We start from the raw sequence: 17,028 nt of genomic DNA, 5'->3' as shown, positions 1-17,028 counted from the left end.
CTTTGTTGTGTCTTGATTAGAATTTCTTGTGTATTTAAGGCTTTAACCTTTGATAAATACATAGAAGCTCACATAACTTAATGGTATTAAATCTGTGAAACTGACAAATTAGGATTTCTTCGCTTAAACAAAATTCCTTGCAGGCAACTCTACTTGATATTGTTAACTCTGTCCAAGCCTCCAGGGGTGTATTGGGTTCCCCACATCTTTACTATAATCTCCTGTATAGGGGCATTGTGAAAAAGATTGTCTCTCTACCGCCTTCTCTTTCTCCGCAGGCGACTCCGGTCAACTCTCCGGCTCCGAGGGATTCGCAGACGCCCATGGATCCTCTGGTGCCCAGAGACTCTCGGGCGCCCAAGAATTCTCTGGCTCCCATCGAGTCTTCTCCTGTTCCTGCGGCTTCGCATGTGCGGGCGCCTTTGTCTCCGGGGCTGCTGCCTCAGCCCCCCGTACGGCATCAGATGGATCCAGACCAGGGAATTTCCCAGGACCAGGATCAGATCATTCACATTTTCTTAATGCAATGTTTGGCATGTTTGCCAGGGCATCCTACCCTACCGGTGCGCCTTCTGGCCCTGTGGGTCCGCTTGCCTTTAATTTGGGCATCCCCCACCAATATGCCCAAGAACCTTTCGTGTCTTTTATACCGACGGCTCCTTCTTGGCAGGTCCCAGCACCGAGGTTTTTGACTCCGATACCTCAATCACCGACGCCGTCTGGTGTTGGGCCAGTGTCATCCCGGATTCAATCGGTGCCGTTGCTCACGTCGGAAGATCCTCCTTCGGCTCCGGCGCTGTTATCACGGGCGCCGCGGCTGGCGCCGCCACACCGATTCTGAAGCAGCGTTCCGGGAGGGAAGCGCAAAGATTGCTGGAGAAAGAGGCGTACCAGCAAGAGCAGGAGGAAGGGGAGATTCCTGACACCGTAGACAAATTCGAAGGTCTTTGTGAGGCTAGTGGCCTTGATACTTCCCTAGATTGGGAGCTTTCTTCTCCAAAGGCTTTACCTTCACAGGATGTTGCCCCTTATCACTTGGTCATCAGAAAAGCTGCTGAATTGTTAGACTTTCAGTTGCCCTCAGCTGAGGTAAAGTCAAATATTCTGACTGAAGTGTTAAGTTCCCCTTCCTCTTCTAACGAGCCTCTGCTGCCTTTAAATGAGGCGTTAAGGGAACCAATTATGGAAGCGTGGCAGAAACCCTTGTCTGCCCCTGAAGTTTCTAGATCAGTGACAAGAAGGTATAGACCTGCTCCTGGTGATCCGGCTTTCCTTTCTGCCCATCCATCTCTTGAAAGCTTGGTGGTTCAGGCTTCTTGTTCCAAGCATTCAACTTGATCCTTCCCTACCACCCCGGGGGATAGAGACTCGAAGAAGTTACAGCAGTCAGCGAAACAGGTGTTGTTCTCCACAAATTTGGCTCAGAAATCAACAAACTCCACGTGTTTGCTATGGGGTTACATTCATGCTCTAATGGACTTTATCTGAAAGAAACACGTAGTGATCAATTCCTTACCTTAGAAAAAACCCCAGGCATCAGACTGGATCCGAAAAGTTTTTTGGCAGCAATACCCCTGTGCATCGTTGGCACTGGGATGACGTCGCTGGAGCTACTTCAACGCCCCCTCGCGCTCTGACGTCAGTTCTTTCTTTTTCCGCGTCAGCAAGCACAGATCCGGGAAGAGAAAGTACTCCCAGTCAATTTTTGACTGAGCTTTTATCGAGGCCTTTTACCTCATTTCTTTGAGTCGATCGACTCCTGGTGTCGTAGGTATACCCGGCTTCAAGAACTGTGGGGACTGTCACCGCATGATGTCAGTGACGGACCCACACCGCTTGTGTCTTTACTGCCTGGGGCGCGACCACGACTCCAAGTCATGCCCCTACTACCGGGCCATGGTGCCGAAAACTTTGCGAGAGTGGTCCCAAAAGTTGGTGGAAGTCCGGCAGTCAGATCCACGCCGCTCAAGGTCCCGGTCCCGTGGAATGTCCATGGACAGGTCACGGAGCCATCACCCTTATTCCTCTGGATCTAAGTCTTTGCACTCAGGATCAGGTAAGTCAAAGCATTCCAAGAAGAAGTCGAAGAAGAGCTGTTGCTCTTTAACTCCCCCTCGCCCGACGCGGCTGAGGGTGCAGATGGTGCCACACCCCGGCGGAGGCTGCGACGTCGCCCCCCGCCTACCCACCTTATCCGGGTCAGTCGGCGATGCCTGCCCAGGTACAAGAGTTTCTTGCTGCCATGGCCTGACTCTTTGGGCCGTCTGGCCCCGCCGTCACTCCTTCGGGCCTCGTGGGCCCGACTGGGGGTCCTGTTCTCCTGACACTGGTGGCTTCGGCGCCGCAGGACTCCCCTGGATACGGGATCGGATCCCGGACGACACCGGTTGACCTGATAACACCTCCACCGGTGTTGACCCCGCCTGCGGCACCACCTCAGACGTCATCCGGTACTACCGGCGGCGACGTCCCCGGTTTCAGCCCTGAACCGGATCCGGCACCGATCGACGCCGATAGGGCCTTTCTACCCCTACGTCCGTCCGTCCGTCCTTATTTTCAGCCTGTTTCACAGACTTCAGAGGAAGGGAAGGACTGGGAGGGGTCTGAGGACCCTCTAACACAACAGTGTGGTTATGACCCGGACTGGGAAGATGATTTGGGGGATGCCAGTGGTCTAGACACCTCGCCTGACCTTGGTGTGCTGTCTACTCCTTCCGTGGCTACGGAGGAGGGAGCAAGTTACGCAGTGGTGTTGCGTAGGGCGGCTGAGGCTCTCCACCTCGAACTCCCTACAGAGGCCGTCAGGACTAACCTCCTGACAGAAGTGCTTCAACCGGCGGCAACCTTTTCAGAGCATTTGCTGCCTTTTAATGATGCACTGTCTGACGTTCTTTTGGGCACTTGTTCCAGGCCTAACACTGGGGCTCCTGTGGGCAGGAACGTGGCCGATGTCATCGCCCGGCTCCGGGCGACCCCCTCTTTCTTTCCCAACACCCCACCCCTGAGAGCTTGGTTGTCCAAGCCTCTGCATCCCAGAGTGCATTCCCTTTCACACCCGGGATAGGGAATGCAAGAAGCTATTTTCATCTGCCGGCTTAGGGCTGCAGTCTGTGAACACTGCATGCCTCTTGGGCCATTATTCCCACTCTGTGTGGGACACGGTTGCGCAGGTGCGGCCCAACTGTCCGGAGGATGCCCAGACAGTACTCGCCCAGGCTATTGCAGCTGGGAGGGACGCAACTAAGTTCACCATCCGTTTTGGGCTTAATGACGCTGACTCGCTGAGCAGGGCGATTTCCACAACGGTGGCGCTTCAGCGCCATGCCTGGCTGAGGACAACTGGCTTTTCAGGGGATGTCCAAAACACCTTGCTGGACATGCCCTTTGATGGCATTCGCCTTTTTGGCAACAAAGCAGATAGTGCGTTGGAGTGCTTTAAGGATTCACGGGCTACGGCCAAGCCCTTGGGCCTCTCTGCCACTCGGCCTCCTCCACCTTCTGCTTTTCGCTCCTTTCGTGGCCACAGAAGGAGTGCCCCAACAAGTTAATTCCAGAGCCACAGGCTGGCGCAGCAACAACCTCAGCGCGGCCGCGGACGTGTGAAACGTCGAGGCGGTTCTGGGGGCCAGCGGGTGGGTCAGTCCACCTCCACCCCTGCAGCATCCACTTCAAAGCCTTCCTAGTACAACCTTTCAGGCCCATCAAATGCCAGTGGGTGGCAGAATAAGCCATCATCTCCCCCCACTGGCGCAACATCACTTCGGACAAGTGGGTGCTGCAGATAGTCCAAAGGGGCTGCTCCCTCCCCTCCGAGACTACCCCTCCAGACATGCCACCTCGGTACCACCGCATATCGGGGGACCATCTTGCGCTTCTTCAGCAGGAAGTCACGGCCCTCTTGGCCAAGGGGGCCATTGAGCGCATTCCTGGGACAGAAGTAGGTCTTGGTTGTTATTCCCACTACTTTCTGGTACCCAAGAAGGTCAATGGTCTGCGTCCTATCTTGGATCTCAGGAACGTCAACTGCTTCCTCCGAAAGGAGAAGTTCAAAATGTTGACACCGGCTCAGGTCCTGTCTGCCCTTGACCCTGGAGACTGGATTGTAGCGTTTCACTTGCAGGATGCTTATTTTCACATCCTCGTCCTTCTGGCTCATCGCGTTACCTGCGATTCACGGTAGGCCATGAGCACTTTCAGTTTACGGTGCTCCCCTTTGGCCTGAACAGTGCCCCTCGGGTGTTCACGAAGGTGATGGCGGTGGTCGCAGCTCATCTGCACAGATTGGGTTTCCAGTCTTCCCCCATCTCGACTGGCTGTTGAAGGCGGGCTCACCCCAGGCTGTCGTTTCCCACCTCCAGACTACGGCCAACCTCCTGCAATCGCTGGGGTTCACCATCAACGTGCCAAAGTCACACCTGATTCCCTCTCAGAAGCTCCTTTTCATTTGAGCGGTTCTGGACGCAGCGCAGTTTCGAGCTTATTCTCCCGAGCAGCGAGTCCGGGATATTCGGGCTATGATTCTGATCTTTCAGCCTCTATCCCGGGTTTCGGTCAGAATGACCCTGAGGCTACTGGGTCTCATGGCCTCCTGCATCCTTCTGGTGGACTATGCCAGGTGGCATATGTGGGCTATGCAGTGGGACTTGAAGTTCCAGTGGGCACAGCATCTGGGGAATATTTCCGATTGCGTCCAGATCTCGGAGGGCACTGAACATCAATTGCAGTGGTGGCTAACGAACCAGGATTGGGTCAACGGCAGGTCCCTATCCCTTACCCAGCTAGAGTTCACCGCGCTGCCTCCTTCCTGTTTTAAATAATGTAAAAGAAGGGGGGCCACAAAGCCCCCCTTCGACAAAAATAAAATTGAAAAAGCAGCCGGCATTCCCGCCCCCTCCCTGCAGCACTTTGCAAACGCGCTCCCTTGTGCGTTGTATGTTGGGGAATTATTTCTCCTTGAATACTGAGGGTCCCTGGGGGCCAACTAGCCCCCCAGGTGCCTCCAGTATGCGCCAGGTCGACGTCAAATCTAGTGGACGATGTTGCTACGTAGTCGTGCAACACCCTCTACCGACGCGTGGATGTACTTTGGGAAAAAAATTCCGGATCCAGTCTCGCACCTGGTGAAGACTCTAAAGTAAGGAATATGCGGCTAGATCCTGTCTCCACCAAATAATGCGTAACAGAAGGTAAGTAACTCATTTTGCCCGTCCGGTCCTGCAGTACTTCCTTGTGTGAAATTGGTTTCCCGACTGATCTCCGGGGAGGTATTGCTTGGGTATCTATACTAAGGTAAGGAATCTGTGGCTGGAATTCTCTATCAGATGAACAAGTAACTTACCCTCAGCAACGCCTTATCTTGTAGAGACTATCTAGCTGCAGCTTCCTTACCAACCCACCCATCCTCCCCACTCTGCGAACGGATTTCTGGGGAGAGGACATTACCCTTTCACAGCCCAAGTATTCCACACCAGTGGTCAGCGTGCTTTGTGGCTCTGTGCTTCTGGCATGGCAAGTTGTGTAAGGTAACTAACATCAGCATGCTGGGGTGGCGCCTATATTGGTAGCGTGCACGTCACTAATTGGTGCGGACAACGCCACGCAGAGCCGAATGACACCACCTACCGGCGCACAGGGATACAGCTCCAGATCCAGTGTGACGCCTGGGGATAATTCTATGGCAAGGTATTTGTGGCTAGATAGTCTCTACCAGATAAGGCGTTACCGAAGGTAAGTAACTTGTTCTTCTCTGCCTACTTCCGATTCAGTCTCAGAAGATGAGCACTTTTTCTAACGCAACCTTAAAACGTGGTTGTTTCAATCGACTCATTTGTAAGCTGGCTCTGGTACATATGGTCACCAAGTCTTCTAGCACCGGGACACTCTTGAGTAGCTGTGCACTTTACAAATCCCATCATTGAATGAGTGAGACCCCCTTGAATAATGCTATAATTTCCGCAAGACTTATTTTGTAATACCAAACCACTGCTTTCTGAAATGATTTCATACTTATTGGGGTGACCTAGAATTCTGTTGATATTGTGGAAGATGAGATAGTTAACATCCTGTTTGTAATCAAATTCTAAAAATTAATTCACGAGGTAGATGCACTACCAAATTCTAGAGTGTTTCTAGAGGTATATAAACATATAAATTATGTAATCCAGCATATATGGTCTACCCACATATGTCGAGAGACTGTGTTCAGAATGAATGTGCTTAATATCCTCATAGTACCACACACATTAATACATATTAGTAATATAGCGCACTGCCCAAATGTACGCTATTTGCATTTTATGATCGTAAAGATAAATGTTGCTTCATTGCTGTGGACTCATTGAAATATATTTTTCCAAAAATGGACAATAACTGAAACTATTTTTCCGGAGCTTGCAAAATGATGGATCATATTCCACTGGGCAAAAGTATAGCTTTGCTTTGCTGGCTGTGCTGAATCACCTTGCGGCCAGCGAGAATCTGCAGTTAAACAATACATATATTTATTATTGTGCTGCTCAGCACAATGGTTTTAACTGAAATCTGAACTATAGCAGTACCACTGACCATAAGAAATTTTGAACATGCTTTATATTCTGTTAACACTTTTAGTTATATTTCTGAGACTATAGTCTAGTTATGCGATGTACAGTATACTGTGAACGTGCCTCCAATATGAGCTGTTTTAACTAATGCAAATGTATTGATTTAATTATGACAATAAAAAGGAAAAATATAAATACAAGTTGATCACACAATATATTTGGCTCAACATTAGTAAAATATTATTAGGTGGACTTAAATGTTTGTTTTTTTTAATTGAAAGATGACTGTAAAGAAAACACTTTCCAATTTCCGAAGGACCCACCTTGACAACTGGCAGGAGCACAAGCAACAATTCACAGATGATCAGCTGGTTGTTCTCACGGACCTTTTGGTATCACCTTGCTATTATGCATAAATGGGTAAGGCATTAGAAATCAAATTACATTTGCTAAATATTGTGCATGCCTTGGTGTATGTATATTTTTGTACAGTGTTAAAATGTGGTTCAAAAGGTAGATTCTGCTCTTGTATTGGGCTCACCCAGGCACATCACGTTTATATGAATCACATAACTGATTTACGTTACAATATTTTAACTTCCATTATACTTGTGAGCGACTCATGCATACTTTTTTGTGGCAGCAGAAACTGTTAACAATTTTAAGTTCAGTAAAGCGAGGAGATACATCTTTGTATTCCTCTTGTCCTGTTCCATCACATTTCTTATTTAGCCCTTTGAGGTTCTTCCTTCCTGTCACTTTTTATTGATAAAAATATTCAAGAAAAAGAGTGAGTTTCCATTATTTGGAACAATATGGAGTGAAGAAAAGAAAACAACAAAGAATGAGTCATATGAGACTCTTTAATTGTAATATATTGTCATTCCAGTGCTACTGTCAGCTGATCAGAAGTGACAAGCGACCAAATTAGCAGGAGGATTGATTGGATTTTAACTTTTTTCACTGTTATGGTTTTAAGATTAGAGTATATTGATTCATACGTTATTGTAGTAATGTGTGAATGAGTTTGAATAGTGTGACATACTTTATGGCATCTAATTTGAGTTTTCTCTATATAAAACATTTTAACACAAATAACTGAGTGATCTGTTTATAAGGTAGCTTACCTTTTTTTAATCAATGTTCGATATTTGCATATAACACGGCCGAAAGTCTATAAAGAGTTGTTTTCGGTTGGTAAAACTAAATGCACACTGAAATTTAAAACATCAGAACAGTCAAAGTTATAAAAATAATGATGTTTATTCTCATTCATAATGAAATGATAGTAGGGCTTTACTGACAACATGTGAAATACAAAGATATTCTGTGCAGTCCTTATTTGTCAATGACTAAAAAGTGTGCTATGGTTGTGTTTAGGTCTCGGCTGGCGTGGCTGCGCACATGTGTAGCTCGCTCGGCAAGATTTAATGTTTTGGAGGAGTATCAGTAAAGGGCTTTGAGCCCCGGCCCTCTTTTCCATTGGCTGGCGTCACCGTTTATGCTGAACGGTGGTCAGCCATTGGAAAAGAGCTTTTTGTGTCGTGTACTTTTGGCTTTTTCAGACGGCTCACTTGGACGGGCTCGCCTGCTTTCCGTTCGTCGTAAACAATTTCTTATCTTTATGGGGCCATAAACACATGGCCCCATAAAGACAAGAGATCGTTTTGCTCCGGACGAAAGTGAAAGTGGACCCTGCTTGTTTGTTTTTGGGTAGTGGTGGGGTCCAAGGGGAATGGGAGTTGGTTTGGGCATATTATTTGTAATGTTTTATGTGCGACTTTACCAGTCCATGTTTCAGGATGCCGAATCTGTGTGGGGTCAGTTCCTTAGCCGCTTCTAAGCACTGGTGTTATTACTATCCAGTGTCTTAGTACTCAGCATGTCGGCCTCTGAAGACTGAAAGGGTTGGTTGCCCCTTGCAGGGTTTGACCCCGTATGCTGCAACACCAGCTGACATCAGATAACCCTTAAGGTGTGGTAACAGATGGAAAGGTTCGCCACAAAGGGCATCCGCTTTTAAGTAATTTAGCCGTCAGATCACGCGGCTAGGGGGCTAGCAGACGAGGGGGCTCTTCTCTTGGGGCTCTGTGCATCAATGTAAAAGCCAAAGCTGCGACAGGATGAAAGATAGAGATCTGAAAGGGTGACGGTATTTGAGCGCGCCTTTTTGTTGCACATCATAGCACCGGGGCTAGTGAATGAGCAAGTGGCGGATGTATGAGATGGGGGGGGGGAGCAGATGGGGAGCATCAGAGGACGAGGGCAGATTGGGAGGCCTGGAGAAAGAACTCGGAGAGCAGCGTCACGAGATGGTGAGGGCATGGCCCAGCGAAACCCTGAAGTGGATACCTATATAAGGGATATAAGACAGGGATTTAAGTGGGCTAGGTCTTGCCGGTGTCTTAAAAGCAGGTGCCCAGACAGGTCCCTATCGGGATATCCATTTTGGCTTCGACCTCCTCCTCGGTGAAAAAATATAAATCTTAATACTGCAGCAGTGCCTTCCTTCCCTGCATTTTCAATATTCTATACAACAAAGCCATAGATGTTGCTTTTTCGTTTTATGAAACTAACAACCATGGACAAAGCCAATAGTCCTGGCTTGTTGTAGGTATGTTACTTGTTGTATTATATATATGGATGCAATAGCAGAAGCGCAAAATTCCGGTCCGGTGGCACATTAAGCTGAGCACAGATTTTCAGTTTGTGTTTTAAGCAACACCTTTCATCGGCCATGCCCCTAAGAGACCCCCACCCCCCTTCCCAGTGTTTTCATCCCACTTAAAGCTCTGACAGCGGAGGCAAATTTATCGTGTTTCCCCAAAACAACGATTCTGAAGACAACCCATGCCATTCAGCACCTCCCCCAACAAAAACATATTTCCCTTCGCACTCCGCATACAGTGCTACTGAAAGAAATGTAATATTTAAACAGAATGCAAAGGAACATAAAAACTTCTTGTGCAAGCATTCTGTCAAAATAGTCCTGCATGTTTCACATGCAACGCAAAACGCTACATTCAGGGTTTATTTTGCGTGAAACTTAGCAAAAAAAAAAGGATTTGCCCACCAAACCCACCTCAATTTACAAGAACTTGTTTCAGCGACACGTTGTTGGCAAGAAAATAAAAAGAAAGTATTCGCAGACAAACAGCTATAAACCTTACACTAGCTTCACAGAGTGTGAGGATCTGCCAAATGCACGTTCTGCAGCCACCTGTAAACACTCACTCGCCAGCTTGGAGTTTTGTGTTGCCAACACATCGGAAAGCGTCATCCGATGAAGGCTGAAGGTAAGGACGGTTCGGGCCGGGTGAAGGGGAGGTCGCCGGGTCTGGTGCTTGACGGACACGGTGGTGGAAGCTGTCAGTGAGGGGAAGGACGGGGCTACGCACCCTGCTTAAGAGAGACCGGCTTTGTGCAGTGTGTTTCTGTAGTGTTAAACAGAAATTGTTGTGGGGACTGCTTCTTAATAAAAGATCGCAGTTTCCCCTCTAAGTTACTCGCACTGTAGTGAATTGGGTGGTCACTGTTTTAGTTTCTCTTTGGCTCCTGAATTGTGTTGGATGGAGACGGGTACGCATCTTTGAGTTTGCTAAGAACTCCCTTCAGTGTTTATAAACGCTGTCTTCCCACTTAAGCGCGAAATTTCTACTTTTGGTGAACACTGACAGCTTTTCGCTTTTGCCTCACAAAATGCCCCTCAGTGCAACGGAAGTCAATTAACAAACGCACAAAGTTCTGAGAAATTTTAGTGCCAGCTCGCCCGGTGGAGTGATCCCCTACGTTTTATTTCTACAGGTGAATTCCCACAGACACCTGTCTGGTGCTGAAGATATACTCAGATATGGAGCTGGTCACGTGCTGCGCTGTTCATAACTCTGAAGCAGGCAGCAGAGAGAAGCGTGCCACTGCCTGCATCTTTGCCAGCCCCTCTCCCTCCATTCTCGGACGTCCCTTTGTGTCTCTGGCTCTCGTCATGTGACCTCTCTCCTCACAGACAGACAGCAGCCCTCCTCCGGCCCTCCAGTTGTTTGTAGTGGGTAACTCCAACCACTGCCGAAGACACATTTCCCAACTTCTCAAGGCACTTCTTTCGTGCAACCTACACACACATGCCCCATGCTTTGGACTTTATAGTCTCTGCTAAGACGGACAGGCTTTTCTTTCTGTCTGTATGAGTTGACTGGATTAAACCTCTTCTTTTTTTAAGTCTCGCGCCTAACGTTGCACTGCGCAGCGCGAGACATTTAGTAGGTGAAAAACAGGGATTTGGAGCTGACATAGGAATGGTACACGCACGAGCATGAGCCTTTCCTTCTGTTTGACGTTATTGGTCTTTGCATGCTTGTTTTTTTGAAAGCCAGCACACAATAGGCCAAAGGCTGGTGCATTACTCCGCCCACGGCCTATTGGTGTCTATTATGCGCTTGGTGCGCGTAATAGACACCAATAGGCCATGTGGTTTAAATTTTCGTGCCCAGACACGGGCACGATAATTGGAAGCACATAGGTCGCAGTGGCGCGTGCGTGCGAGAGCAGCTGTTTTTTTTCCCCCTCAATTTATTTATTTTGCTCAGGTGGTCTTCAAAAGGTATCAAAGGGATAAGTACTTGCCAGTATTGGACAAAGCGAAATTTCTTGTTCCCGAGGAACTTACCATGATGAAATTTATCACCATTATTCGGTACGTTGAATGATCTGAGCGTCCTGTTGATTCAGTAATATGTGATTGTTTGACTGACACGTGTCTTGATATGCGTCGTTTAGTCAAGAAAAAGTTAACATCGAGCGGCCGTTTTATCTCTTTGCGCGAGCCAGAGTGTAAGAAAGAAACAGCGGAATTTCCGTACTACCGAGGGGGCTTTTTTGAAGCGCACAAATTCGAATAGTGTCTGCAGCGCAAACTCCTGTGATTATGGGAAATCGCGTTATCTTTTTCCCTGAAGCCTTTTGCTGATGCCAATTACCTCCTCCGAGGGACAGCTGGCAAAGAGCTTCCGATTTGTCGGTCATTTTAATAAAGTGGGTGATTGAGTAAACTCATGCTCCTGATTTACGTGAGATCTGCACTTACACCTTTGAATTCAGGTAAGACCAACTCGGCCTGTCATCCTTGCGATGTCATTACCTCGTAGTAACTCCTGCTGTCTTATACGCGACACACTGCTGCCTTAAGTCGACAAGTTATCCGTGACATTTAGTAAATATAAAAGGAAATGCTTTATTTAAGTAGCATTGGGGTTCATAATTGGCTTTTGGCCCCCCCCCCGACCACCACCACACACACACTCTCAAAATCGACATTCTGGCATATGAATTCCCCATAGTAAGTGGTATGAGAATTGTTGCAACTATTTTAGCCAAGTTTCCAAGTGGTGTATGTTTGGTTGGAACACCTAATGCTCTAACAAACTTACTCCACTTTTATCGAAAAATTAATCCAATTAAACTTCAGGGAGGCCTCTGGCCGACCACCCACAAAAGGTACAGTGACTCGCCAGTCGCTCGCCATGCTGTAAATCGCACCATCCCCACTTTGCAAGGGAATACTCGCTGTGGCTGCTGCCACCAGTCGAACCTGGTAGGTTGGGGAAGGGCTGGACATTTTTTAAACAAGCATTTGGCATGCAATAGGTCTCGCATTATTAAAGTTTGAGCTATTGGTGTTGCATTATTTAGCAATGCCAATCAATAGCTCAAACTTTAATAATGCGAGACCTATTGCATGCCAAATGCTTGTTTTTATCATTTATTTTTTTTGCTATCTTTCCTACGCCTACCGGGTGTTACTCTTTCAAAACAATGCATTTTCAGGTCGGTGCACGACAAATATTGTATCCTCTTCGGTTTTCTTTAACAAACTCCCATGGGAAAGAAATAACTACTTGTGATTGCTAAACACACAGCGTTAATGTTTACTTTTGGGATTTGACTAGGAATCCAATTACTTGGCTCGCTCTTTCTTTTATTAGTGTTTGGCAGGGAAATGCAGCTGTCAGCCATGTGTTGGTCCTACCAGTGCCCTTGTAGTATTTTTTTTTAAGGAGTTATTTTTTTAGTTCATTTCTCACAATATTTAGGTACACTTTATCCTGTGGTGTTCCCTTATTCTCATCCTCGCAGTTTCCAAAGCTGTTTGGGCATAAACTACAATTGGCAGCGCCCACTGGGGGCGAGTGTCTGAAAGGTTTCAGCGCTCCGTCCATCATTTCCTTGTGTTTGCTTTGTTCGCCCCTCTTTTAAGCATGATGAAATTGGTATACACCTTATTGGCTCATTTAATTTACCTACATGTACCTGGTACTTGGTACAAAGTGTACCCAGGGCCTGCAACTTAAATGTCAATAGTGGACTGTAGCACCCTTTGTGCCAGCCACTACACTGAGGTCTTCAAACCGTGGGGCGAGCCCCCCTGTGGGGCCATGGATGGGTTCCCAGAGGGGCCAAATGGACCTGAAATTACATGTATATGAAGCTAGCCTGGAAGCGCAAAAGGCGCTTTATAGGGTGTCTTCATTTACATGAAGCAGTTACAGGGCATAAACAAGCATTAAAAATGCAATAGGTCTCGCCTTTCATTAAGTTAAAGCCATTTGCTTTGCTATACAATACCATTAGCAAAGCAAATGGCTTTAATTTAATCAAATGCGAGACCTATTGCATTTCCAAAGCTTGTTTCCATTGGTATAAGTACTGAACCTTTGCTTTTTACAGCGCGTATGAGTTTTTCTTGTTTATGATCTTTCCACAGTTCTATCTGAGGTATGGCCTTGTCTGTGCCACTAAAGCAAATTTTAAAGACTGTAGAATCACACCATCAGATCTGTGGGCTTTCCTCCTCTCTTCTATTGATGAAGGTGATACGTGTGTTTCATTGTGTGCTTGCAGCTAGATGGATCCACTTAATGCAAAGCTGTCTGAAGTTTTGTTGTAGTCCCTGGCCCAGCAAGGCCTTGCTTTGGGTACTGTTAATGGGTACGTGTCTGCTCTTTTGACCTTTTTAGGGTAGCCAGACCAGGCATCCTTATTTAAGTCACCTGTTGTGAAGCATTTTCTTGAAGGATTACAATATATTTCCCCCTTCTCCATTTGTTATGCCCCTAGGTTATCTAAGTTTGGTCCTCACATTCATCATATGTGGAGCCCTACCACAGTTGTTCTCTTCAGCTCCTTACCCTCGACAATTTTTCTTGTCACCATAACATTGGCGAGAGCGAGTTGATAGGCTTTTTTCTGATGGATACATCTACCTGTGGATTCCTCACCTTTTGAATTTACCCCTGCCCCAGCATTTCACTGAAACTTTTTTCTTAGCTCTCCCACGTCGACGAGGACGTCACTATCGCACAGCTCCGCTCGCGACTCCGTATGACATCACCGTAGCCATAAGATCTCAATGGCGTGCTGACGTCCGTTCCCTTTTTTCCGTGCTGCCGACGCAAAACAGTTTTTCTGGGACTTTCCATTTATGTAGATTTACATTGTTTCAGTTATGAGTAGCTGTGGTGTAGCAGTGCGATGGCTACACAAAAGAAGTCAGGGTTCAAGCCTTGTAGGGAATGTGGGGGCCATATGTCCATCACGGACCCCCACAAAGATTGCCTTTGGTGTCCGTCTTCAGATCACAACCTCGAGCGATGTTCATCTTGTCGAAGGATGCGTCCGAAGGCTCTTAAGGAGAGGGAGGCGAAGTTGTTTATGGCCCGGGAAAGAAAGGAGAAGAGAGGCCACAAGAGATCCAAACCAAAGTCGACGACCCCGCATACCTCGAGGTCATCGAAGAAGCACAAAAAGAAGCGCCGTCATGGATCCCGGCGTCGTTCTTCAAAAGGCAAATGCAATTCTTCGATGTCGGCTTCTCCGGTCCAGCGGCATCATGGTAAAGATGTCATCTCGCCTTCTCCCTCTACTTCTCCGCAAGCGACTCCGTATGACATCACCGTAGCCATAAGATCTCAATGGCGTGCTGACGTCCGTTCCCTTTTTTCCGTGCTGCTGACGCAAAACAGTTTTTCTGGGACTTTCCATTTATGTAGATTTACATTGTTTCAGTTATGAGTAGCTGTGGTGTAGCAGTGCGATGGCTACACAAAAGAAGTCAGGGTTCAAGCCTTGTAGGGAATGTGGGGGCCATATGTCCATCACGGACCCCCACAAAGATTGCCTTTGGTGCCCGTCTTCAGATCACAACCTCGAGCGATGTTCATCTTGTCGAAGGATGCGTCCGAAGGCTCTTAAGGAGAGGGAGGCGAAGTTGTTCATGGCCCGGGAAAGAAAGGAGAAGAGAGGCCACAAGAGATCCAAACCAAAGTCGACGACCCCGCATACCTCGAGGTCATCGAAGAAGCACAAAAAGAAGCGCCGTCATGGATCCCGGCGTCGTTCTTCAAAAGGCAAATGCAATTCTTCGAGGTCGGCTTCTCCGGTCCAGCGGCATCATGGTAAAGATGTCATCTCGCCTTCTCCCTCTACTTCTCCGCAAGCGACTCTGGCCCATTCTCCGGTGCCTACAGATTTGCTGACCCACAGGGAGGCTTCTCCAGCACCTCCTGCGTCACCTGCTCCAGCTTCGCTGCAACTACCTGCCGCTCGGCCTCGGTCGGATCCAGACCAGGTGGCTCCAGATCCATACCCACCTTTTCCGGGTCCAGATGCGATGTTTGCCAAAGTGGCTAACCCATCCGGCACGCCGGCTGGCCCTGTGGGTCCGCTCTCTTATAATTTGGGCATCATCCAGCACTATGCCCAGGCACCTTTCGTGCCCTTCGTGCCAATGACTCCATCATGGCATATCCCAGCACAGAGGTTTTCAACGCTGATCCCGCAAGTCTCTCTTGCGCCTTCTGGATTTGGGCCAACGCTGTCCCGGCTTTGTGCGGCGGCAAAGGCTGCTAACGAGGGACCTCCTTCGACACTAGCTCCGATGTCACCGGCACCACGCATGGCACAGCCGATGCTGGTTTCGACAATGCACTCCAGGAGAGAGGCTCAGAGGCTGCTGGAACTAGAGGAGTTCCAGAGACAGCAGGCTGAGTTGGGGAAATTCTTGACTCAGCGGATGACTTCGAGGGTCTACAGGAGGCATGTGGTTTGGACACTTCCCCAGAGTGGGAACTTTCTTCCCCATAGACACTGCCTTCTCATGATGTGACTCCCTATCACGCTGTTCTAAGACAGGCGGCTGACCTTTTAGATCTACGGTTACCCACAGCAGAGGTCAGGTCCATCTTTCTGACTGAAGTTTTGCACTCTCCTTCTTCAGTAGTAGAACCTTTGCTCCCATTCAATGAGGCTTTGATGGAGCCAATTTTGGAAGCGTGGCAAAAGCCTAGGCCTATGTCGGCCCCCGCCGTATCCAGGACTGTGGCAAGACGCTATAAGGCTGCTTCTGGTGATCAGGCCTTTGTAACATCACACCCCTCACCGGAAAGCTTGGTGGTTCAGGTTTCATGTTCGTCCAAACAGTCCGCAGGATCCTTCCCTTCTACCCCGGGGGTTAGGGATTCCAAAAAGCTGGAGCAGTCAGCAAAAAAGTGTTCTCTTTGGCAAGCATGGCTATAAAACCTTACAATGTTTTAGGTCTCTTTCTGGAGATGTTGAATGACACACAGGCTGCAGCCCTAAAGGTGTTTTTCCAGTATCATATCTGTAAGAGCCCTCGTTACCCTTTGCCAGAATTTATATTATATAAATATAGCAGGGCATCCCCCTGCTAAGTGTATGAAATCTGCTCCATCCTGGCTGCATCTAGGGCACCTCGCATCATCTCGCAACCCAAATTTCAACAATTGCACGGGGTGTGATATGTCTGATGCAAATATTTAAAATTAATAATACAGAGATTACAATTGGCAGTCAGGCGCCCAGTCAGTTTGCAGCAGACCTCCCAGTCTTCCCGGGACAGGGGGGTTACCAGGGCAGCATTCCATTTGTCTAGCGCAGATGAATCAGACCACTCATTCTCTTGTTGAGAGGCATCATATATTTTGGTAATCAGCCCTCTGCTTTCACCCCCTTTTAGTACCGCTTGTAATGCCTTTAACCCACAATGTTCCTGCAGAAAGTCCGGGTAAAGGGAGCGCACAGCGGTGCGCAGCTTGCCATAAATTAAACAGAGCATTGCTTTATATGACTGACCGGCTTGAAAATCAGTTAGAGATAAGAATGTGCCGTTTCGATACATATCCCCTAATTTAGTAATCCCTCCGTTTTGAAGGACATCAAGGGCCCCTCGCTCCCACGTCGCCGAGATATCCAGATGGGAAGCGATTGGCATATCAGGTACATATACATGGTCTCTTCCAGCAAGGGCGCCCCATGCTAAACAGTGCAGCTAATTGGGTTAATTTCCTTCCTATTACCTCCCTCGCACATATATAGAATCTTAGCAGACAGCGGCATTGGATATGCAGTGTTCGCATCCACAGCTAAGTGCGGCATATATTTCTGCGGGAAAACCAATAGTGCACACAAATAAGAA

General features: G+C 47.9%; 1 protein-coding gene across 2 annotated transcripts in view; it reads left to right on the top strand.

The window, feature by feature from the left end:
- Nucleotides 1-17,028, top strand: part of PSME4 (proteasome activator subunit 4) — a 1,411,622-nt gene that overhangs the window by 1,384,183 nt on the left and 10,411 nt on the right. For both annotated transcript variants that reach the window (XM_078649478.1, XM_078649477.1), the window contains one exon: nucleotides 6,824-6,962. In XM_078649478.1, the coding sequence (XP_078505604.1) occupies nucleotides 6,824-6,958 (135 nt within the window). In that variant the 3' untranslated portion in view covers nucleotides 6,959-6,962. The remainder of the gene's footprint in view (nucleotides 1-6,823; nucleotides 6,963-17,028) is intronic.

This window comes from Lissotriton helveticus, chromosome 6, assembly GCF_964261635.1.
Source record: "Lissotriton helveticus chromosome 6, aLisHel1.1, whole genome shotgun sequence".
NCBI lineage: Eukaryota > Metazoa > Chordata > Amphibia > Caudata > Salamandridae > Lissotriton > Lissotriton helveticus.
This window is presented reverse-complemented; position numbering and strand designations above follow the sequence as displayed.